Source organism: Agelaius phoeniceus, chromosome 5 (genome assembly GCF_051311805.1).
Source record: "Agelaius phoeniceus isolate bAgePho1 chromosome 5, bAgePho1.hap1, whole genome shotgun sequence".
NCBI lineage: Eukaryota > Metazoa > Chordata > Aves > Passeriformes > Icteridae > Agelaius > Agelaius phoeniceus.
The window spans coordinates 26286540-26311090 of record NC_135269.1 but is presented as its reverse complement, the minus strand read 5'-3'; the positions used below and the strand labels follow the sequence as shown (position 1 = coordinate 26311090).

The 24551-nt window shown below is 44.9% G+C and overlaps 2 protein-coding genes across 7 annotated transcripts in view; one reads left to right on the top strand and one right to left on the bottom strand.

Moving 5' to 3' along the window:
• Positions 1-592: 592 nt before the first annotated feature.
• FAM234B (family with sequence similarity 234 member B) lies at positions 593-23280 on the top strand. Its single transcript, XM_054631518.2, has 13 exons — positions 593-799; positions 6995-7387; positions 8324-8422; positions 10688-10876; positions 12751-12881; positions 13576-13723; positions 14068-14209; positions 14830-14973; positions 18320-18401; positions 18610-18765; positions 19363-19480; positions 20611-20837; positions 21253-23280. Exons 1-13 carry the CDS (start codon positions 763-765, stop codon positions 21256-21258), a joined length of 1872 nt encoding a protein of 623 aa, XP_054487493.2. The 5' UTR covers positions 593-762; the 3' UTR covers positions 21259-23280.
• Positions 23220-24551, bottom strand: part of GSG1 (germ cell associated 1) — a 105605-nt gene continuing 104273 nt past the window's right edge. For all 6 annotated transcript variants that reach the window (XM_077178668.1, XM_077178666.1, XM_077178672.1 and 3 more), the window contains one exon: positions 23220-24359. In XM_077178668.1, coding sequence (XP_077034783.1) covers positions 24047-24359 — 313 coding nt within the window. In that variant the 3' untranslated portion in view covers positions 23220-24046. The remainder of the gene's footprint in view (positions 24360-24551) is intronic.

Below are 24551 nucleotides of genomic sequence, written 5' to 3'. Positions count from 1 at the left end.
AGCCAGGCAGAGTCTCTTTTGATGAATCTGGCCAATATTCCTTTCTCTCATTCAGTGACAGAGGACATTGGCTTGTGAGCTCTCACACAAATCATGACTTGAAGAAGTGGCAGGGTTGGAGGGCCCGCGTGTGGGCCTGGGAATCAGGAAGCCTCGTGGCTTTGGGGAAGCCACAAAACCCTCCTTGCTCAACTTCCCCCTTGTGGGAAAGGGAGAGTTCACTTATTCACTCACCTCGGAAGGCTGCGGTGACGGCTGAGGACAGCTTTGGAAAACAGCCTGGCCATCTTTTGTAATTAATCAACGACAACAATAAAATAAAATAAAATAAAATAAAATAAAATAAAATAAAATAAAATAAAATAAAATAAAATAAAACAAAATAAATAAAATAAAATTGCAAAATGAAAAGAAAACAACTAGATTTCTTCCAACCAAAAACTTTCCAAGAATGAAGGCATATATTTATAGCAACAATAATTTAAGGGGACGGGCACTTTCTGTGCAAACCACTCAGGATGACAAGCCTATTTCCCATCGGTCTGTGCCCACACAGTCGCGCAGGCAGGCTGCGGAGATCTGGGCTGTCCCGGCTCACGGCTGGCTGCCACCGGCCCGTCCCTCCCCGCGGGTCTCTGCCCCTCAGCCCACCGGGCACACGGAGGGCCCGGGCTCCCCTCCCGCCGGGGAACTACAATTCCCAGCAGGCCGCGGGGCGGCGCGGGGCGCGGGGCGGCGCGCGAGCGCACTGCCGTGTCCAGCATGGCTACGGTGCTGTCCCGGGCGCTGAAGCTGCCGGGTAAGGGCTGCGCGCCCGGGGACCGACCGACCGCCGGTCACGCCGGGCCGGGCCGCGCTGCGCCGGGCGGGGCCAGGCCGGGCCGGGCCGGGCCGGGCAGGGGCAGCCGCGGCCGGGGCAGGCCTGATGGCGGGAGGCGCGGGTGCCGCTGCCCCAGGGCTGCGGGCGCGTTGCCATAGCGATGTGGCGATGTGGCGATGTGGGGTTAGGCCCGGCGGTGCGGGCGGTGAGGGGCGGCCGGCGGGCTCCATGGCCGAGGGAGGGACACAGGGGCCGGGGCAGCGTCTCGGGGCTCGGAGGGCGTCGTGTGTGGCAGAGGGGGGCCTGGGCCGCGGCCCTGTGAGGGGTCTGCGCGGGAGGAAAGGAAGCGCTGACCTCTCCGATCCGCTCCTGCCGGGTTTTGCCCACAGAAGCCAGGCCAGGAGCTCGGTAAGTGCCAGTGCAATTACCCAGGTAAATGTTTAAAGCCTGCCTGCCGCCTCTGCACCTTCCAGCCAGAGATCTTCAGCGAGATGAAAGGATATTCAAGCATAAGGGGCTATTGTGTGCTGTGAGCAGCAGTCAAACAGCCATTCTCTTCAGTAAGGAGATTAAAAAGGAATTAAAATACCTTGCCAAACCAGATCTTGGGAGCATGCAAGTTGCTGTTGGATGTACTGTAGACGGTGCCAATGCACCTGGCTGCATAACCTTCAATGGGAAGAGCTCATTGCTCTTCCTAACCTGTCTTGCCTTTGGGACAGCCCTGGGACAGAGACAGGGCCCAGCTGTGTGCTGCTGGGGAGGGCTTTACCTTGGCACTACACACCACATGGTCCTGCATGGCCCCAGCCCGAGAGGCTGCACTCATCATCCTTTCTTCCTCCATCAGTCCATGAAGGTCCTTCCTGCCACTGTAACCCTTAGCAGGAGTCATTACTTTTAATTTGTGTGGTGTCTGTTGAGTCTCATTCAGAAAAATTTTGTTTGCAAGTTAGTTTCTTCCTTGTTTTATACATACATATACATACATATCTATATATACCTTTGTCTAAATGGGAGGGAATACATTCCCATGAAGAAGTCTGTGTAGGACGAGTGCAAACTGGTAGGTGTAGGTGTGTGCGTTAGGGCGTGACCAATGGGGAACTGCAATAAGAAGTGCAGATCTCTTCTGGGACCTTTGGAACCAGCATGATCTATTTGATATCTGCTGTTGGGAAACACTGATTTGGAAAAGGATTGTAACAGGCCTTGAAGCTGCATTTAAGAGAAGAGTTCTTGCATCAATCCTCAGGTTAAACTGCAGAGATCATGCCTTTCTTGTGTGTTTAATTATTGAGAAATGCAGCTTCCAACAGCAATGAGAAAGCAGAAAGCCTATTGCTATATCTGTTTTTTTTTTTTTTTGCTGCATCTCATTAAATTAATTAAAAATCAGTATGGTCTTAGAAATATGTCTGCAGTACCCAGTGACTGGTGCCTGTCAAATGCCAGAAAAATAAGCAGGACACGAAATTAGTACAGCAGGTACTGGAACCACTGTGCCATCATTGGAATAATGCACTGAACATTGCACTCGTCTAAAGTCCAAGATCTACTATTTTCACTTCCAAGTGAGTGCAAAGAAAAGCCTTCCCCATCAGTCAAAACCAGGAAAAATAAAATTACAATTAATATCTTTGAAGCCATCAGCACAAGAAATGAATAATTTATTGTCACTGGGACCTTATTTGAACACAGATCACCTAATGGGTGCCGTCTTTCCAGACTGTGGTCGCACGATGATCCTCTATTCTTCACTGAGAGGTCACATTCTTCTACTGCAAGTTGCCTGTGTGAAAATAGCATTTGGCAAATACATGGGGGATTTTCAAAGTCATAAAGTGTGATTTAGAGACCTGCTGCCCTTGAAAGCCAATAAGTTGGGGCGTTTCCCCTCAGTTCTGTCTTTGAAAGCCTCCATCGAAATGATCGGTATTTGCTTTTTCTTACAGTGGCTGGAAAAAGAAAAAGGAAATCCAGGGTGATGTGACCAGTAACTTGCTCTGATTGTAACCACAGGCCACTGAATGGGAACCTCTGTTTTATCACTGATGCCATGGAAAAAATGGAATATGATTTAGAGCAGGTCAGAACAGAGGATGCTTTGTTGACTCTACCCGTAGGAGGGAGGGAACAGAGAGCTATAGGGAAACTGACTTTGCTGATACTAACTCCATACCTGTGAGGCGGATGCAAGGTTTGTATACACTTGGAGTCTCTTTGGAGGAGGAGATAACAAAGTGTGAGTTACACAGACCTGGTACCTACATAAGACCGCAGAACTGCAGCTTGCTTTAGCACAGAGAATTGATTTCTCATGAAGGCTACACAATGGTTATCCTTTCAGGACATATGGTGAGAGTTTCACCAAGAGGCCAGCTCAGATCTTACCATTTCTACTTCCATGATGGAAAACTGAAAACTGTGTGTATTCCTTGACAGCTGGTTGCTTGCAACAGAGGCAGTGTTAGCTTTCTGTTGATGGACAAACTGTTCTCCAGCCTGAGCCTTGTTGTTAACCAGAAAGGAAAGAATTTGACTTCTGAAGCACTTAAAAATAAATCATCATTCTCTAAAAGGTGTGAGACTGCTTGTGTTTTCACACATTCTTTACTGGTTTTTATGTTTGTTTGTGCTTTTCTGCTGAAAAATCATCTGGGGGTGATTAGTTGAAGTCAGTTGTGTTATCCCTTCTTCCCACAGCTAGTGACCTAAAACTCAGATGAGGAGTCAGGTTCCTTCTGGTCTCCTTCCAGCCAGGTGAATCATGATTTACATGTTCTCTGCACAGAACAGCCTTGGGAGGCTGAGCAGAGCACATGCTTGCCAGCATTCCAAATGCATTCCCAAAGCACCTACAGATTGGTTAAGGCTCTCTCTGAACAGTAGGAGATAAGTGTTTGAATCCTCTGAGATGAGCTATACAATTGGGTTTTGCATGTGCTAGATGAGTGCTCCAACAGCCCTTCTTAAAGGGCAGTATCTTCCCTTCTTTTGGCTTAAAAAAACCCAAAACTCAGGGCACTTTATGCCCGAGTTTAGTGAATGGCTGTGCCTTGTGGGTGTGCTGGATAACTTTTTGGGGAAAGATAAGGTGAAGGTGTGCCAGTTTCTGATTCCTACTCTGGCTTAGACATGAATTGAGACTGAGCAGCTCTCTGCCTTATAGCTCTCCTATACTTCTTCAGATTCTTAGCTATGTAGATCATCAGAAGCTGTCATTACTGTGTAGTAGCTGTTTTGTAGCTGCTGCTCAGTGGTTCTCAGTAGGGCATGTGTTCCTGTTGCAGGTTGTGGTTGATGCCACTGTCAATCTCAGCATCTCAGTCTCTGCCAGTTCAAGGAGTGGGTGAGCCATATTTTCAAGGTCCTTTCTGTCTCCAGAAAGGGAGAACAAAACTGTTACAGATAAATTTAATTCATACCAGGGCTTTCAGTTGCATCAAGAATGATCAGCAGGTTCCAGTCTTTTGGTTGACTGTTTGGAATTAAAATAATTAAACAAAACATAGTATATGTAAAACATAATTATTCTTTGAGTTGTTTTACTCAAGAGTCACCAGTTTCCAAAACTGGGAGCAGTCTAGTTAACACAACTGTCTGACTTTGACTTCCCAGGCATAATACCATTTACTCTTGGGCCAGCCACGTTTGTTTTTCATGCCATTCTGACCTGGCTTGAACTGGCACATCTGGATCTGTTGTGAGAAGCTGCAAGTACACTGGCAGCGAGACCTCTCTGGAATTTTTTGCTTTAACTGAGTAGTCTTTCAGTCACTTTTTAGCACAGCCTACAGTATTACACACCTGTGAAATGACACTGCAACCTCTGAGCAGAGAGTTGTGTGCCACCAGGGTCGGTGGCCTTCTGTGCACTTATGGGGTGGGGCCAAGGTTATCAGGAGTTCCTGAAAAGCCGACACTAAGAGCACATGTTTAGAGCAGAGCTATGTGAAACAAAGCAGTGTGTCACAGGGATACACCAGACCAACCCATAGAAATGCAGTATCTCTTGGTTCCTGCCTCCACAAGGAACTGTTTTTTGGAGTGTATATGTATACCAGGTTTTTGAGTCTTTTGTAGAAACCCCTGATTCAAAAAGGAAGAGTCTGTCTTAGATATGTGAACGTGTTGGATATTTTTATTTCCTTCTGTTCAGTGTAGGTGAGTTGTCCTGGTTGTTCCACCTAATGTGGGGCATTTAATTTTTGGTGGGATTGTAAGTTTTTCTTAAGTCCTAAAAATGAAGCTGAATACCACTTGTAAGTGGTAGACCAAGGGAGAGTGAAGGTCCTTTTGTAGGGTGAGAAATGAGGAAGAACTAGGATACATGTGCTGCAAAATACACTCTAGTTTATTCAAAATAGCTGTGTTGCACTAACTAGGTACTACAGTACATCTGTAACTTGAGTGTCTTTAGCAGGAAAACCAGAAGTAAGGTGTACTATCTTAGTCAGGAGGAATAATCATGAAAGCCCTAAAATTTGTGCTTTGTAAAGCCTTCCCATCATCTTAGTGTCTGAGAGGGGTTACAGCTTGCATATTTTTGCTTATTAGTTATGCCTTGCATGTATCACTTCAGGAATCTTCAGGCACCAGCCAGTTCCTGTTTCAGATCAGCTTTAAACAAAAGGAAATGAGACAGATACCTGGGATAGCAAGGTCCCACCTTGTAATCAGAGAGAGAGAACCAGACTGAGACTCTGGAATCCTCAGAGCGTTGGCCATGGCTCCATGCCCAGCCTTGTGGCACAGGGCAGCTCCCTGAGACGTGACGCTGGACTCGTAGCTTGGGGCAGTGAGTCTGCATGATCTTTATTGTCCCCATAACCAGATGGTGCTGGCCTTAGGCCAGGGTGTGTGAGCAGCTCTACACCTGCCCTCACCACACTCCCTGTGTCTGTCCAGGGCCTGGGGCAGGTTGTGTGTGCTGGGCACCTGTGCAGGAGACACCTAAAGGTGAGCTACCTTCCTGCACCACCACCTGAAGGGATCAGTACCAAGTTATCTGTCTTGGCCAGGCTAAGCACAGGCTGTGGGCTCTGCTGGGAGCAGGAACAGAGCAGGTGCACTGTGGTTGCTTCAGGCAGGGGTTGGAGCATTCCCTTTTGCAGAACTGAGCATGCAGAGAAGGTGGTGTCTTGAAGGAACACCCTGATTCCTCCAGACATCAGCATGTTACTGGCCCAAAGGGGCAAAATTTCTTTCCCCTCATCTTCAGGGAGACTTCATTCTTGGGATTTCTGCTGGTCAGAGTGACTTTGAGATATGTACAAGTCTCTTTTCTTAGCTTGGCAGTGGAAGAAGGAGTCAGGATTCTTCAGCTGTAGTTTTTAAGGCTGTTTATTTCTTATGTGTAACATTCTTTCTTTGGTTTGCTGAGGTCTGTTTAGCAGGTTAGACAGAGGCACACTGACCGCCCTCAGAGGTGGTGTTGTCTTTCATACTAAAAACTACGTGTACATTATTTACAATAGCTTCTTAATACTTATCATGTATGTTAGACAGTGAGTTTCTACTTTAGACTAATCTAAAAGTGCTAACATCACTGGGAAGATGGAGGCTAGGAAGAAGAAAGAAAAAGGACAGGGCACACTTAAATTCTTTTATCTTGAGACTCTGAGCTTCTATTCTAAAACTCTAAAAATTTACTTTTCACTCTGTGACAGACTAACTGTTATTCTGCTTAAACTTTTTTGACTTGTAGTTCTTCATATAAAGGTGGTAATTTGCTCTATGGGTCAAAATGAAAGTCACAGGTGTCTTGGGCTCTGTGCCAAGGTCTCTGAGCTTTTTGGCAGCAGCTTGAGCTATCCAGAACAGCTAGAGAAGATGTCCTGGGTTCTGGCACTTCATGTTTCATTGCTAATCAAGAAAGTATTAGAATTAAATCAGCCATGAATTCCATATAGATGCATGCATACACATACATATATGTATACACACACATATCTGAGGAAAATAAGCTGTCAGCATCTTTTCTCCCACACATGCTACTGTGAACCATGGAGAGAGAGAAACCCTTTGATTTCTCTCACACTTCTCACTTGGAGCGATGCAAAATCCAGACTACTCTGTCACGCCTTCTGTATCACTCTCCACTGCAGCCTTTTCTCCACTGAGATCCTGCAAAAACTCATGTTTATTGTCTCTCTCCATCTTTCTTCTCAGGAAAGAAGAGCCCAGACCTTGGGGAATATGATCCCCTCACTCAGGCTGACAGTGATGAAAGTGAAGATGACCTTGTACTCAACATCCAGAAGAATGGGGGGGTCAAGAATGGGAAGAGCCCCCCTGAAGAGATGCAGGACCCTGATTCTGATGTGGAGGTCGGGATGACAAAGCAGCACACGTCCGAGAGCGCTCCTGAGGGTTATCCTGCCGAGACAGCTGGGAGTTTGGAGCAGAAGGCTGCTCCCTCCCTCATGCCATACCTGCGCACTGCCATCTTTTTGCTCACTGTGGTGATCTCGATGATTCTTGTGCTGGTGTGCGCATTTCTAATTCCCTGTCCCCCTAGAGACTTGCATAACACCTGGAACCGCAACCTAGGTCAGGGAGCAGGTGAGAAAGCCCCAGGAACAGCATCTGGCATGGGGGAGGTGGCAGCTCCCAGGCTGGGCATCGGTGGGAGAGACCTATCTGGGAGAGCCAGGTCAGAGCAGAGGCCTTTCCTCACCACTGCAGATGCTCCAAAATAACAGACAGGTGGCTGTGTCCTGCTCACTCTTGAAGCTGAGGCATGTGAAATCTGGCATCCGCACATAACAGTGCCACAAAATTTTGTTTCTGCCAACATCAAAAATTATTTTGACTCTTCTTCCATCCTGCCTTTTTGTCTGGATGTTGTGCTCTGTTCCAGATGGAGATGGCCCAGCCCAGTTTAAAATACAGTGCCTCCCTTTCTACAGCCTGGAATTTACCAGTACCTCCATGCTGAAGTATGTGGTTGTGTTCAACAGGAGAAGGATAGAAGTCTTTGTGTCTTCTAACTAGCTTAACTAACCCTATTCTATTGTCTTTTAGTCCTGCTTGAATCCATAAATCAACATTTGAGATCTTTTGTCATCCTGTATGGGTCACTGGTATCTCCCATTCTGGTTTCTGCAATAAAGTAACACTGTTTTGTGAAATAATTTCTGCCAGGATTTCCATATGTCTCTGCCTCCTTGCTTTTTGCCCCTGGCTTCCAAATCCAAGCTTTTCATAAGATACATGGCTCCACATTGCCTCAGAAATGGAAGTGGGAAACATGAATCTTTCTCTGTTAGCTACTCCATTTCTCCTTTCCCTTTCTCTGACCCAGATGCTACATTTCTGTCTTTTCATGAAATTAAAGATCTTACCATGTTGTGAGCTGCCTGCCCTTGGTGGTTCCTTGGCAGACTTTGTGAGGCTTGTCAATGCACAAGTCTCATTTCTGGACCAGCCCTCCTCTCCCAGTGTGAAAAATGAGCTGGGTGGCCTTTTTGGCATGCAGTAACTCTGTTATTTTTGCAGGTGGTGTGTTATCCCCACTGGAGCTGTGTGATGTGAACGGTGATGGCCTCCCTGACATCCTCATTGTCTTCACTGCCTTGATGAATGCCAGTGTCATGGGTAAGCACTGCAGCTCCTTTCCATTCCTCTTAATGTGTCAGTAGGGACCTTTGTATGCTTGTCTTACACACAGGAAGAGTCCCTGCCACTGCAAATCCACTGCATTGCTCTTTTCAGAGTTCCTTAAAACTGCTGGTGTACTGTGCCTGTGGTTGGTCATGCTTAAAATTTTCATTACAAGCCTGTGCTCCTATACATTCTGGTCATCATCATCTGTTTGCTCTTACCTCATCTTGGGGCAACTCTGTCTCTTTGTCCTGCATTTGTGCACACTTCACTTTGTTTTTAGAAACACCCTCACTTTGCTGCCTTTTTCTCCAGGTCACTCCATATACTTGCCAGGCTGTTAATTCACAAATAATAGTCTGATAATGGGGCAGCTACTGTGCCTGGCTGTTTAGCAGGTGCTGCCCTCCTTCCTCCTCCTGGCTGCTTTGCTTTTTTTGGTTAGTCCTCACACCCTTCAGGTAACATAGCAGAAGCTGCTGATGCTGGCCACCATTACAGAGGGGCTGCCAGATCTGGTGGCATCCTGTTGCACTGGGCTTCTGAAGCCCTGGAAGTTCCCAGCTGCCTGCTGTACTGCAACTGTCTATCCCGGCATGGCCTGGTGCCAGGTGAATCTCTTCTGCCTCAGAGATGTATTCAGGGAGCAAGCATACATTGCACAACCTGAAGAAAATTCTTGGAGCAAAATGCCTTGGCTCTTCAAAGACGTAATAAAAATATTGTTAGAGGATAGGGAAGATGCCTTTGTCCATGGCCCAAGCAAGGCCTGTGGTATTTCACAGCAGGTCCTTTAAAAAGAAACCTATGAACATAGAGAAAACTGTAAAGTAACTTAAAAAATAAGTGAGAAAGGAAGACATGGTTGACAGAGAGGCTGTATTCCATTTATATTAATTGTACTTGCACGCTATATTTTTGCCATTACATTGCTTTTATTTTTTATCCCAGATATACATAGAGACAGCATGTGCTGAATGAAACTGGTCATACCTAGTTGCATCCTGGGTTGTAGCTGTGCTGGAAGACAAAAACCACACACTAAAACAGGTGTAAGCAGATCACAATCCAAAACTCACATAGTTGGATATCAGCTACCTGTAGCCTGTGCTTGGAGCATTGACGCAGTGCCAAGTAGAGATAAGCTTGGAATAGGCACCCAGTGGAGTAATCTGCAACATTGTTAACTGTTTCTCCAGCTTGTAGGCACAACAGCTGTGAGCTGCATTCAGGATTTAGTCGTTCTTGGTCCCTATCAATGTAACAAAGATAACTTGATCTGGGACACCCCCTGAGCACAAGCCACATAATTTTCAGTTTGAGAAGAGAGTGAGTTTGATTTAGAGACTGGACTCAGCCTTGTGTTTAGCCAGTGGCCCTTATATGCCCTTTGTGTCATCAGGTCACATGCTAGTGAGATAGAAGTTGGCTTGGTCTGTTGTTAGTTTGAAATGTGTGGGAGTTCATCTTAAGTTGTGATATGACCATACTAGGTGGAAATTAATTACAATAACCACACTGAAGTCTGAGGGCAGGCTGAGCTACAAGTTGATCACATTTGGAATCAGAACCAACAGTCAATTGAAACAGCATACACTACTTTATTTTACAATTATTTTATGCTAACTGGTGAATTGGAAAAAGAATGCCAAGTTCCACCAATTGGTTGCATTCAATCCGTTTTTCACAATAATGAAACTCCTTTGGAAAACAAAGGAAAGCACTCTCAGACCACCAGTCACTCTCTGTTGCCTCCAGAATTACAGACAAACCAGCACTTTCATCTGAGGTCACATCTGCCTTGGGAGTCAGTTAAGGTTTCCCCTTGGTGCTAGGTGTTTTGTTGAGGGAGAGGGGATCAGAATAATCAGTCTAATTTGACAGCAGTAAATTTCACAGGAGGAAGACACCACAGCTGAGCACAGTGTCCGCAGGAACTTGGTTCTCTCTGCCCAGCTGACCACGTTTCTTACAATGAGCTCAGGTTTTCATGATTTTCTGGGCTGTTGATTTTCAGCCCAACTTGTTTGGAGCCCACTGCTCCAAACAAGCCCAGCCCACTGCTGGGCTCTGCAGCAGAGAAATTCAGCCATGAGGTGACATTTGACCTTTGCTTTCAGGCAGTGTGGATTTGTCTGTCTGAACTGCTCAGCTCCAGGAGCTAGAGCTGGATCTCCAGCAGAAGGACCCAAGGCAACGTGGTCATACTAATCCCTCTGACACCAAGGGATTATATTCTCTCTTTCCTGCTTCTTCTAGGTGTCTCTAGACCCTCTGTAACTGTGGTGGCACTTTCTGGTATGAATGGCAGCACCTTGTGGTCCATCCAGCTCCCGGAGGAGACGCAAAGTGTGCAGTGCAATGGGCTGTCACTGGGGGCAGCTGCAGGGCCTGTCTGCCTTGTTACAGGAACATCGAAATTCCTCAGCCTTCTCAGTGCCTCCACAGGTAAAGTCAGCTACCAGCATATTAGAAATGTGCTGTTGCTTTTTTGTTTACTTTAAAGGACTAATAAGCATGAATGATTTGGTTCTGACACATCATGGTGGCTATTACTTCATGACACACGGAATGGAGTCAAAAGTAACGTGTTTCTAGTTACACAGGATAAGAGAATCCAAAACATTTCATCTCTGTGGCAGCATCTTTGTCCTACATCTCAGAATATTTCAAAGTGTTAATCTTACCCTGTAGCATCCCCATGTCATAAAGAATATGTAAAGTCTGTTCTCATTAGCATCGAGCTGCTGGTACAACTCAGGACCTACCTAACAGCGCTGCAAAGCTGAACAGCATTCTTGGAGAAGTTACATAAGGATATACACAACATCCAGGAAACCTTGCAGAGAAGTTAGGCCCATAGTTGAATTGATTAGATATGAATGAATATTGCATTTTTAATCCCTTGATAATGTACACCTTTACTCTTTGATTGCTGTTTGTTCTCCCACATTAATTCATTGGCAGAAATAGCCATAGGTAGGTATAGGGTTGCTTTTGGAATCAACCAAAAGGTACCTTGAAGGTGGGTAACTTTGGGATGGAGGTGTTTGTTAATATTACAGTTAGGTTTTAATGAACCCAGTTCATCCAAGGACAACGATTTCACCACAGTTGCTGGCTCAGCAACAAGACACCTTCTCCTATCTCCCCTGGCTGAGGGGTGCTGTGCCATTTATCAGCTGCACAGTACCATCAAGTTCCCCTCCCTGCAAGGATTTCTACAGTCTGGCCATGGTATTCCCACCCCACCTTTTGTTCCATCCCCTTTAGTAGGTGCTATGGTTGCAGATTGTGGATGTGTGGAGTCATGGTGGAATAGGTTTCAGGCATGCCAATCACATTCCATCCAGCAGCAACTGTATTTTACCCTATTATTTCCATACTGTTAGAACTTCTATCAGGATGTGAATATAACTTCTCAAGTTTCCTATAATTTTACCCCCATCTGTTTTCCCACACTTTTCAAATGCTTTTAGGGACTTGGGTTACTTGCACAGTGTTTGCATGGTCAGGACCATGAGCTGCCTCCTTTACCAGCAGTAGTAATGTACAAGTTTGGCCCTTGGTTTACTTTGTTATTCAGGGGCATCCTACAGAAAAACATTTTTAAAGATTTTAAAAGCAGAAAAACATTTTTAAAATTTTAAAACAGAAGTGTTGGCAAAAGAATGATGAAAAACTAAAAGCATCAAATTTAATTGTTGCCTTCTTTTTTAATGTTTATTTGCAAGTTTGCAAGTCTGGTTTTACTGGGTTTCCAGCTGGGTCCGTGCTGGACTGCTGAACCATTTGACATCATGTCTGTTAACATGCTTTCCCCCTGAGGTGGAGTGAGCATGTCATGCTGGAGTGGTAATTTGCTGCTGGGAATTTAACTGAGACACAGATTTGCACTCTGAGTATCAGAACTGTCCATCTGTTTCCTTTCCTCACATTTACCTAGCCTTTACTGCTGGCTGAGGCAAACAACTGCTGTCTTGCAGAGCAGCACTCTCATTTGGGTTCTCCTTTGTAAAGTGAACCTTAAATATTCTCTCCTGTTTCAGAAATTATATAGGGCTCAGGTCTTTTATAGAGATGCTAAGAAGAAAGCACAGCAGGACTTGAGGCCTGACTCAAAGGCAATCTGAAGAAATGCTGGGAGAAGAATTTTGCTTTCCACTGCAGTTTGTCTCAGTTTGTAGATGTGTCTTTCCCCTTCACACAGAATGGGAGAAATAATTTCTCTTGCTTCCTTTTCAAGAAGATTTTGTGGAACCCTCTAGGGATGCCCTCTGGTTCCCCAAGTACAGGTCTCTTTTATGCTGTTCTTTCCGCAGGCAAGACCATCTGGACACTGAACTCCATTCATCTTTCAAGTGGGATCCTGGCTGCACCAGCTGCAACTCTTCCAGATGTAGATGGAGATGGCATTAGGGATATTGTTGTTCTGGTTCTCACAGAGACACAGGTACAGCACATCCCTGCTCAAGGTTTGGAAGGACCTTTACTATTTGTGTAGAGGAAAAACAGACTGATGTGGAAGGACTGTAACCAGAGCTGCAAGAGCCCCTAATTTTCATTCCCTTGGATTTTGCTGAAAAGCACCCTTTTTCTTCCAGTAGCTCAGAGCAGTGAGATCAAACAATAATGACACTACCTGCATTCTTGACAGCTGGGAATGAACAGAAGGGTCATTATTTGCACCTGACTGAGACTTGAGAATTATCTGTTTCTGTTCAGTGAATGTGTGGTTTGAAGTGAGTGTTTAGCAGCAGTGTAGGGATGGATCTCTGGAGAAAGGAGCAGTTAGCTTATTCAAAAGAAAGAAATACTTTCTTTTATTAATTAATTCAGATTAATTGTGTGATTAATTCAGATGCAGATTTCCTTTATGCTCATGCCTCCCCACAATTCTAACATAGATTTTGTTAGAGGAGCTCCGATTTTTGAATTCCCTTTCATATTTGATCCATTTCTGTGAAGAGAAAAACGTGAATGTTAAGATGCCTAGAAAGCCAGACTGAGCAAAGAGAAAGCAAACACGAGACCTTGCTGAGGGGGAAATTATCAGTGCAGCTTCATGCTATGGGGTTGGGAGAAGATTCTGAGTGCAGAGGTGCTTGAAAGCACTGATAAAAATCTCTGTCTCTCTCTCCTTGCAGCCTGATGTGGTTTTCATCTTGGTATCAGGAAAGACTGGAACTGCTTTGGGTGGGCCTGTGAGATACAGCACCAATGGAGAAGGGAAAGTGATTGGCCCCCAAGTCCACATCACCAGCCGGGGAGCCATCTACATCCTGTTTGGTTTTGGTAAGGTGCACCTTGCCTCTGCAGCACTTCACCTTCCTGAGAAAACATCTGTTTTACCTAAAATGGTCCAGAATGTCCCTGGGATACTTGTGTTATGCCTTCTGCTGTAAAATCTAACAGGGCAAAAGCACAAGTCTCACTGCCATGGTGTGGAAAAGTACAGGAGCACCAATACCTGCTAGTCTCAAATACTTAGGAGTTTCCCAAAGGCACATCATGCCAGGGAAGTTCCAGCTCTGGGCATTTCATTGCCTTCTACCACAACTGCAGTGGTCCCCAATTACCCTCTATTCTACTGGGTTCCCTTTTGCAGTCAGTATCCTCATATTTACTCTTCCTGGCAGGTAATGTTCAGGCTGTTGCCCTGAGGGATATCTTTACCCAAGCCAGAAACCGGGACAACTTTCCTTCAATGCTGCAGCAGGAGGAGCCAGAGTGGGAAAAGCGCAGATCTGTCAACCTGTCAGAGCTCATTGACATTTACAGGTACAAGATGGACTTGTCATCTTGCTCCTTCTGGGAGAGGAAGAGAAGGGTAGGCACTTATTAGTGCTCCTAGAGGGGGTTGCTTTTACTTCAATACTGCCCTTCTCTTCATTGTCCAGTTGACAACTGGGGAATACTGTGGGGAACCTGTCATTTCCTCCCTGTCCTCTGGTTGTCTTAGCCAAAGAAGTGCAGAGTATCGTAAAATGGAGTCTTTAGCTTCTGCTGCTCCTTTTTCCTTTCTTCAGCCCCATAGGCATTGCTGAAGGGAAAAAAAGAGGCATTCCCAGCTAGTGGAGTCTCTTTGGGAAGTGTGTGTGGGCCTGGATTTCTCAGCTCATTCTTCTTTACTGCCAAACTGTGGGGCAGGCCTCGATAGGAATAAAGGAGGGAGCAAATGTGAACTCACAAACTTCACGCTTTTTATAGTAACTCATGATATTCAGAAGACCCCACGTTTGAATTTAGTTCACTTAACTGAGGAGCCCACATGACTGGGGAAAAGATAGACTTCTCCAAGTATAGTTCTCATCTTTTGTAGGAATTGCCACAGGACAGGCAGCTAGTGCTGAGATGTGCAGATACAAGCCTTGATCTCCTCTGTTTTCCATTTGTGCCAGTGGGGGTGTTGACTTTCTGCAGACAGTGAAGACACCTGACACAAATTGCAGCAACCTGCTCATCACAACCAAAGAGAGCTTGATCCTGCTGAGGGGACAGGACCTGGAGCGCCGCTGGACCCTGGAGCTGCAGAATATCAGCAGGTTACTTGCTGGGAACATTTCTCTGTCCTATTTCTTCCTGTACCATTTCCCAACTTTCAGTTCTAAGCACATGTGTTCCTTAGAAAGCAATTGACAGTAATTCTCCAAGTCTGAAGAGGAATCTCAGTACTGGAGGTATGTGTTGTTGAGCCAAGTGAGGAGGGCAGGGGGAGCAAGGAACAGAAGACTGGGAACTTGAGCTGTGTGCTTGTGAATGATCACAAATAAGGGGCTTGATTCAGGTACCCAACACTGAAGTAATGGGAATAATGTGGCATTGAAATTTAGTGGATTACTGATGTGTGATTCAGCCCACTTGCTGTCCAGGGCTTCAGTGGAGGGGATCAGTTACATTAGTAATGTCAAAAATTTAGAGCAGGTGAATGAGTATGACCCAGAGATCTTAATGTTCCTTGAAAGTTGAAAATGAGCATTTTGATGGCAGTCAGCATCTATACTAAATGTAAACCTTCAAATAATACTGCTCATCCTCTAATTTCACACATGGGAATTAAGTAATTTTCCAGATCTTGTGGGTTGGTAATAACCAGCAATTTCAGCGCTCCCAGTATTAAATATTTGCAAAGGGCAGTTGGGCACAATTGAGGGAAATTACATGGGAAACAATTGCTTGCTCTAGTATTGAGAATAAAGAGAGCATCTCTCAGCTCTGTCTTACCCAACTGTCAAGAGCATAAACGGGAAGAAGGCACTGGAACTTCATTAAGGAAAAAAATAAAGTGTGTTCAGCTATCTCTGATATTCAGGTAATGTCCACATTCTTGAGTGCTGATGGGTGACATAAGCCACAACTTTAGGAATGAGTTATGGCTAGTTGATCATGCTGTGGGGAAAGGAAATGGACTAGAAGTGTTTTGGGCCGAGAATCTGCAGACTTCTGAATGTGTCTGGCATCGAGTTTAAAGGGCAAGTGTGTGTAAAGTGACTAAGCAAAGCCACTTCATAGGTGCTGTAGAATCAGTTATACACAAGAAATTTCTAAATGGATGCAGCAATGAATTGGAATACACAGATCAAGAAGGGTTGAATACCATTCTTTACTAGTATGGTTGAGGTTGGAATGCACCTCTGGAGATTTCCTAATCCCACCTACCTGCTCAAGGAGACTCTAGACAAGCTAGAGCAAATTACTCAGGGCTGTGTGCTGTCAGGTTCTAAATATCTCCGAGGACAGAGACTTCACAACATCTCTGGGCAGCTAGTATTCAAGGCTGCTGCTTTTTCCCATTCCTGACCTCCCAAGGGACAGAGTACAATACATGTAGAGGAGCTGGCAGATAGTCATTGAAAAATAATGAAAGCAATTCTTGTTCTAGGCTACTGTGCTAAAGTCCTGGACTACCTGTTTTCCCGGAGTTAAAAAGACAAAATTTACTGCACTGAATGTATTGTGGGCAAGCATTTAATTAAGAGGTTTGCTTGGATTTTTTTAGAACTTAAGTTCCACTTAAGCATCAAATTCAGGTCAGGGATGTTACCACAGAGTCAAACAGACTGAATTCCTTGTTAAAAAAAGCTTACAAGGCAGCTGTGAGCACTCCTTTTCCTGGGTAAACCTGCCTCAACCACACCACTTCATCCAGGCAGACTGAGTCCACGCCTGTGGGAATAATTTCTGAGAAAACCAACATGGCTACTGCAGATGTGCTGCATTTCCAGATAACTTTTGACAAGATCCCTGGAAAACCATAAAGGAGCATCAGTAGTCATAAAACAAGGGCGAAGTTCAGAGACCATGAAATTGAGTAAGCAGTTGCAAATTGTGTTGTAAATGGATGTTTCAGATGAGAGAGGATTAATAGCAGGTTGCTGGGGGGATTACTGTTGGGCAGAATAATTACTAACCTTCTGGTTCATTTGAGCAAGTGCCCAGGGGATTTTTCACTTGATTGGTAGCATCCGATGTACTTACATTTGTGTGCATTCCGTTTGTGGGATCTGCCACCGGCTGTGACCCATAAGGGCAGAGGCACCTTAGGAGATGTTTTGAGTTTGTGGTCATAGGATAGAATTGTCTGCTACTTCCTTTTGCTACTGGAGAGCTTTCAAGCTATAGGAGTATCTCGTGAGGCTGCCTTGAAGGCAACACCTGGTTGCCAGAGGTATCTGTAAAGCAAATGACATTGTTTGATGTCGTAAGTATAAAGTCAAGCCGCTGTGGTGCTGTGGTATTACTGTTCAGGAACCATTCTGTCATGCATGTTTTAAAGGGGAAGATGGAAAAAAATTGGGAAAAGGTCTGGAAAAAATGCTTTGGCATGGAAAATTTTAATTATTGAGTTTATATGATCAAAGAGAAGGCTGAGAGGTGAGTTCATAAGCGTGTGAAGGAAATAGAAGCTAACAGGCATAGCAAGAACAAGTGCCTTGGAGCAAAAGCCATTCATGTTCAGGAGAATGAAGATGCAGGAATGATTCTTTGGGTGAAATTAATCATTAGAACTAACTGTCATGAAAAGTGATGAATTCATCTCATCAAAGATGAGGCAAAGCCAGCCTACTGATACCTGGTTAATTGGGTGAAATACAGAAATCTGTCATAAATAGGAGGAGGGAGGATATACTCTGATCCTGCCTTGCCATAAAATCTCTGGTTCTGTGAACTTTGTGGACTCAATTGTGCTTATTTAGAATTGTGCATCTAGCTGTGGTGGATTGAAGGAAGACAGAGGCAAGGCTTAGAAAGCCAAAAGCAAGGAATATGGTTAAAAAACAGTTATAATGAGAGATATTAATGTGTTATGTCACCCAGAAGGGAGAGGATGAGAAGGGACTTCATTTAACCTGCTTAAAGTCACCAAAAGGCTTGTAAACCTGCCAGCAGTAAGAATACAATACAAGAAATCATGGGCTGACATTAATGTTGAGTTTGTTAAGATCAATTTCACACAGCTAAGGCAGCCTGGGAAATCCACTTTCTGCAGGAGGCCAAATGTGCCAGTGCATTTTGGAAGGGCTGGGTAATTTTATATAATTATAGCAACAACAGTACAGGTTCTCATGCAAAGGAAAGGATGATAGAGTAGTGTACAGGGGGGATAAACAGATGTCTACACAGCCCATCAAGCAATGCCCCCCACACAGACAACTCTGAAGAATGGCTGAAAAGTGCCATGGGCCACTTTACCATTTTACACTTTTCTGATCCACCAACAAATGACTCCTGACAGTCACAATAGTTCTGAGTGAATGAAAGACCTTATTTAGCCTGACAAATCCTGTCATTTTAATAGGCAGAATGGAGGATGAAGGCAGCTATTCTGCCTCCATTTGAAATTACTTTTTTTTACCATGGGGCTGAGTGTTTCTTTTTCCAAATTTACAGCCAGCCTGTACCAGGTTATTTTGGTGCTGACCAAACTCTGGACTTCATGCTGCAAGCACAGACTGGAGATGGGAACAAAAAGGTAAAACAGGTGAAGGCAGGGAGGGCAGTGGCAGCACAGGAGTGGGGTAGGCTGGGTAAAAAGCGACAAACATTCTCTGGTCCTTGCTTTTGCCCTCTCTTTGGCCGGCACTCCTTAGGGTGTGGACACAGGCCATGCCTCTGCAGGGGGGCTCTGCATATACCTCTCCCTTGGCATCCATTAATGCTCAATCTCTCCCTGCCTTGAGGTGGTGGTGATAGATGGCAAATCTGGCCTCCCTGTTTGGAACCAGGAACTTCCATGGCAGAAGCAACAACTCGATGCACTCTCAGTCATGACTTTGGACAAGAAGTCTGTTTTTCTCTTCTGGGCTGATGAAACCAAGCCTGTGTTACGAAGTTTGGTAAGCATGCATCTTTTCTTCACTTTGAGGTTTCTCTGTGGACCACATGCAATGTCTGTCTCTTATTCCTATTGTCATTGAACTTGAACCTATTATATGAGAAGGCTGTCAGGGACATCTCTTACTTTGACATTCTGACTTCTCTGACCCTGAACACAGGAATTTTCGTGTGCAAATTCTTCATTGTAAAGCTTTGTTGACGGAAGTTTTGCATCCACAAACCCCAAAATTTGTGAATTTCATTTTTTCATGCAGCACTGAGGAGTTGTAACTGCAGATTTGTTCCCAGCCCAGAGTGCTCCTTCTGTCCATGCAGGCACACAGTTTGGCATTGAGACTCAAACTTCCAGACTGTAGCTTTGCCCATCAAGCTGCATATGACAGAGCTAGATTTCAACCTTATCAAAGAGAAATTGTAGAGCAAATTCTGTTTTAGGGAAAAAAATGGTTTCAGGATTTAATCTTTGTAAAACCACACGTTTTCATTCTTTGATCCATGTAAAAACAACACAGTGTCAGAAAACTTTATTTTTTTGACAAAGCTGGACTCCCCTTTGCTAACAGTTGTTAATGTTTTTGTGTCTTTCATTCCAACAGCAACCTGGTCCCAGACCTGAGCGCCCAGGGCTGCACCACCTCTATCTTCTCCATCCTGTTTTTCCTACAGTCCTTCTGGACCTCACCAATGCAACAGACAAAGTCATTGCTTCAGCAGGTGAGTACAAATGGAGGAGAAACTACCTAGACTAGAAATAGAGAGAGAGAGGTAGCTGTGAGAAACAATGGGCTGCAGTTGTGCCTTTAAAGGGAGCACCAAAAGTCCACCACACATAGCATGACAATGGGAAATAGGATTCATCTTCCTTCTGAAGGAGCATCCTGTCCACTCCCTACTTTGCAAATAAAACACTCACAAAGTTTCTTACATGTTTAAGCAATGGCAGGTTTAATGCATGTTCTACACCAGAGAAGTTGTGTTGCTTTCCATGGAGCTATTTTGAATTTAATGTTGTGCATAAAAAAATCACTCTGTGACTTCTCTCTGTCACCTCAGATACACTTCTGCTTTTGTTGGTCATCTCCCGCTCTTTGGGATAGGAGCTGTTCTACTTCCTCTTTATTTTTGTAAGGGGGAATCAAAATATATAAGTGTGTTTTGAGGGAAAAGTAGATCTGGATTTAACATCTGTACAAGATTGTACAGTCCCTGTTCAACTTTCTTGCTCTTTCTAAAGCAATTCAGCAAATAACTAGCCTCTTGTGCATGGGAGTGTGGGATAAAAGATCAGTTCATCCAGAACTAAGAGAAGTAGGCCAGGAAGTGTAGAAAAACTGCTGCATAGTAATAACATCTAATTGGACTTGAATCAAAAACACAGTTCAGGCAAGAACAAATAGAATACTATTGTTACAGGGGTTTTTTTTAGAAACTAGGATTTCTGAGGTCTGTACAGATCATTCTGCAGTGACTGGAGTCACCTGATTTGCCAGTGCTTTACAAATTTCCAGTTTTATAGAGGTAAAAAATAGCTACTAACAGGTGTGGGAAGGAGAGCTGAGAGTGAACTGTATTCTTGAAATATGCTCATATCCTATGTCAAGCCCAAAAACATAACCTGGAACCAAACCCTTCCATTTCTGATCTCTATTTCAGTTTCTATCCATGGAAAAATATTAAAATAATATTCCCTTATCAACTAAAGTACATGGAATTGTAAAGTCAGACTGAATATGCTATCAGTCTCATGGATGTTTTGATTGAGTAAGGGCTATAACATTTCTTTAGGAAGAACCATAATCATTTCCTCCTCACCACTGTTTTCTTGCCCTTTTCTGATGGACCAGTTGGAATTAATGACCTCCAAAAGGATGCATTTCACATCACTGTGACAACAACTGCAACCTCTGAAAAGCAGCCAGGATTTCTGTCGGTCAGCAAGCTGGGCCTGAAGTGGGCCATGATGAGCCAGGGCCGAATGGTGTGGTTAAAGGACAGCAGGACTCCAAAAATCAGCCGTGGAGAAGTGAGGCGATTTCTGGCCCGGATGAAATTTGCTGACTTTCCTCAGAAGGTGAGATTGTGCAGGAATCCCTCATGAAATCCAGGCCTTTGAAAACATCTGATCTCTTCCCTACAGATGCAGTTAAGGTGCTCTTTGGGTTGGAAGGAGACTGGTGGGATGCAAAATGACTGTTTGCAAGATGACTGGCTGCCCCTTTGGGCATAAGATGGACAGATTGTGATGCAAAGATGTACTTAGGCAGTTGAGCACAGCACAGGATCTTAGAAAGAAGCAGGGATGATGATCATAAGAGACTGAGAGACTTGCAGAGGGATCAGAGAGGTGGGACTGAGATCACTTGTTTTGAATGGGCAAGCAAGGATCCCCCATATAGTGGTGCCCATGTTCTGTTGCTGACTTTACTTTTCCAGACTGGATGATAATAGATTTTGGCTTTAATGTTTGTTTGCCTTTCCTTCTTCAGTTCTAGCCTGGTGGTTCCTCAGATGTTGGTTGGACCTGTGGCCTGCACTGGGAATATAGGAAGCTGCTCTGTGTATCTTCAGGAAAATGGCTATATAGAGGGAATGGGGTCTAAAAGCACTTCCCCTTTCTTCAGCTGTCTGGGGAATGCTGCTGGAGGCAGGTTTGTCCTAGGCAGACCTGTTCTGTACCAGAGAAACCTTGCTCAGCAACTCCCTCTCCGTGTGCTGTTCTTGCATGCTTCCTTCCAGGTAACACAGAAATGTGAATTTAGAGGTTATATACATATATATATATAAATCAGGCTTTATATATATATGTGTTAATTTATACAATGTATGTATATTTTTTGTATGTTTAATTTATGAATGAGATTTAGGACACACCTTTTTATGTCCAGACAGTGTTCCCAAGCAGTCTAACAAGCTCTATGCCTAGAGTGAGCCATGATGAGTCAAGGCAAGTGGTGTGGCTAAAGGACACCCTTAATCTTTTTATTTTTGGAGAGAAGTCTCTGACTCCTGCAGGTTTAGTCTTATCTACGACTTCTCCTGTGCTCTCAGCTCTCTTGTCCATGCTGTTGCCAGACTCACAAACAAGCTAGTTCTCTGGCTGAATTACCTGATCTAGAGAAAGATGGTCCCCACAGCATTTGCCAGCCCCTTACACTTGTGTCTTTCTTTCCCAGTTCCAAGTTCAGGACACCAAGTTCAGGCATATGTGGGTGATGTAGAAGTGAAAGGTTCACAGTTTATTTCTCCCCATCCTTAAAGTTTGTAAGAACCCACATTGTCACTGTAACATCAGACTGCAGTCCAATGGGCAGAATCTCCCTTTGCCAATGTATCACAGCCCCCTTGGGATAGGCGGTCCAGCAGATCCCAAATGTCACTGTAAAAGTCACTCAGTCTTGTCACAGAAAAGCTGATTCTTACGCTGCTGCCCCAGGGTTTGGAGGTTCAGAGACAGAACTAGAAAGCTTTTCTGTGCATTTTAACCCTATCCTGAGCTCAATATTGCCATTCCCTTGCCAGCCCAGCCCTGTGTGCAGCTCCAGGAGGAGCAAGCTACCCCTGGGACACATTTGTTCACAGTGTGTTAGGTGTGTTCCACTCTGTGTCCCAGAGTGTGCCATCATTCTCCCTTGCACTTGAATTTTCTTGTAGTAGAAAAGACATATAAAAGTGAAACAATTTGATACCCTGGTAGTTCCCCACCAGTAGTTTAGGGCAACAATATAGGAACTCCTTTCCTAGTATGCCATTCTAAGCCTGGCCTTTGATATTAAACAGAGCCATGCTGAGATGAGGATTGCAAAGGACTTTTCTGTCTAGCACGTGCCCTTCCAGCCTTCCCACATTTCCCCATGAGTTATGAGGTGATAGCAGACTTTAACCCTCCTTCCAGATGGGCACATTAGCCATGGGTTTGCTCTCCTGGGCCCTTCACACCTCCCTTTGCTGTATCACCCTTTCCATCATCCCACATTTCTATATAAAGCTTCCAGGATAGCCCTTCAGGTTTAGCTGCAAGCCCCAAGGCTGGTCTTTGGGCCCTGATCTCCTAATGTCAGAGCTGTGAACTGTTTGTATATGTTTAATGGTATTTTTGTGTAAATAGCTTTGTATATATTAGCACAACTGTAGCAATGGCTCTAGGCCTGGCATTTTCCTCCAGACAGGGTTTAGTGTTTATAGTAGAGCTAGTGTCAGTTAACAGAGCTGCAGAATAGGACTGAAAGTGTGAGGACCAGTAACGTATGAGGGATTAAACAGGAGTTTTCCTTCCCTCCTGTCCAGCCACCACCTTGCTGGGAAAGGTGAAGTGGCTGTTACCTAAGTAGTTACTTCTGAGATTCTTCCTGAGAGAACTGGTATTCAAGAGCAGTGATGTTAGCTCCTCCTTAATGTGAATTCACCCTGCCCACAACCCCCCCCACCCCCACTGTGAATAAAGAGTCTGTCTGTATATTGTTGGAAAAATGTATTTGAACTGCAGTGAAACAAAATAAATACTGTGTACAGCGTCATGTGTCATGTGAACCAGTGTTTCACCTTTGAGAGATTATGAGTTTGCTTGGGGTTCTGATTCAGGGGTTGTTTGCAATATTTTTACAATGGACAAAAAGGAACAGATGAATAGAAGTAACATAAAAAGCAAAAGTCCTGCCAAATTCTTAATGGTTATGAAGAAACAGTAAAAAGAGGCAGACAGCAAAGTACCTCAGAATGGAAGATTTCTGGGCAAAAAGCAAGAAGGGAACATGTGGGAGTCATTACAGATAGGAGGGAGGAGGAGATGTCTGAAAGCTATCCCCTATTCCTACTGCAGCAGGACTTTTAATCTGGGGGCAGGGAGAAGAGTTTGGGCCTGGAAATTAAGAATAAGCAGGGTGTTCAGAGAGGGTGACAGCTGACCAATATGAACACTGAACTGGAGGTGCTGATGGAAGGGCAATGTGACACCACCCAGCAGTGCAGTTTGCCATCTGGATGGTGCTGACTGTCTGTTCCCCAGAGCAATACTGGGATCAGGACATCTGACTCAACTCTGAAAGTGCTTGGAGACCAGCATGTCCCTCCAGTTTCACCCTTGTCAGAAGAGGGCACCCATCACACTGTATATGACCAGGGAGGGCCCCCATACTTCTACTCTAGTTGCCCTGACCCAGTGCCTGCCTCCTCACTCCCTGTAGAGCCTGGAAGAGCTCCCCAAAACCTGCCAGTGGTGCCAGTGCTTGGTTCAGAGCTCTTGTTCCTCCCAAACCCCGCTGCTCTGTCCCTGTACACTCATCCCTAACAGCGATCCTCCCCAATTGTCTGGCCCAAGACTTCATCCAGGTCCAGCTCTGGTTCCCTCTGGAGTATTTTCTGCTGCAGATCAGTGTAGAAGTCAACTCCCTCAGAGACTGAATGGAAGACCTTGCCTTTGGGCTCATAGTAGCTGCTTATTTGCTGTATGAAGCACTGGTGGTGCTGAGGGTGATCCTTGAGGGTCCCATCGTATCCCTTGATGTGGTTCCTTTTGAACTCCAGTATCGTCTTGGTGTAGGTATTGAGAGTGGTGACAGCAGAGGCCATGCAGCAGGTGAAGGAGGCCCAGGCCATGCTGCCAGAGACACACAGAAGAAGCACATGCTGTGAAAAGCCATGTAGGGTAAGGAACACCATGACACACCCCAATTCTCCCTCGTTTGCCAGGCAGAATCTACTGGGCACAGACATGAACTAGAGTGACTAAGGCTCATAGCATTATAGTTCTTAGGGGTTATCCCACCACAGGATTCTTCTTAGATAAGTG

Coding starts and splice junctions, on each gene's coding strand:
- FAM234B (XM_054631518.2), top strand. CDS start 763: ATGGCTACGGTGCTGTCCCGGGCGCTGAAGCTGCCGG. Junction 8,423..10,687: donor GATGAATGCCAGTGTCATGG/GTAAGCACTGCA, acceptor TGCTTCTTCTAG/GTGTCTCTAGACCCTCTGTA. Junction 18,402..18,609: donor CTGGAGATGGGAACAAAAAG/GTAAAACAGGTG, acceptor CCCTGCCTTGAG/GTGGTGGTGATAGATGGCAA.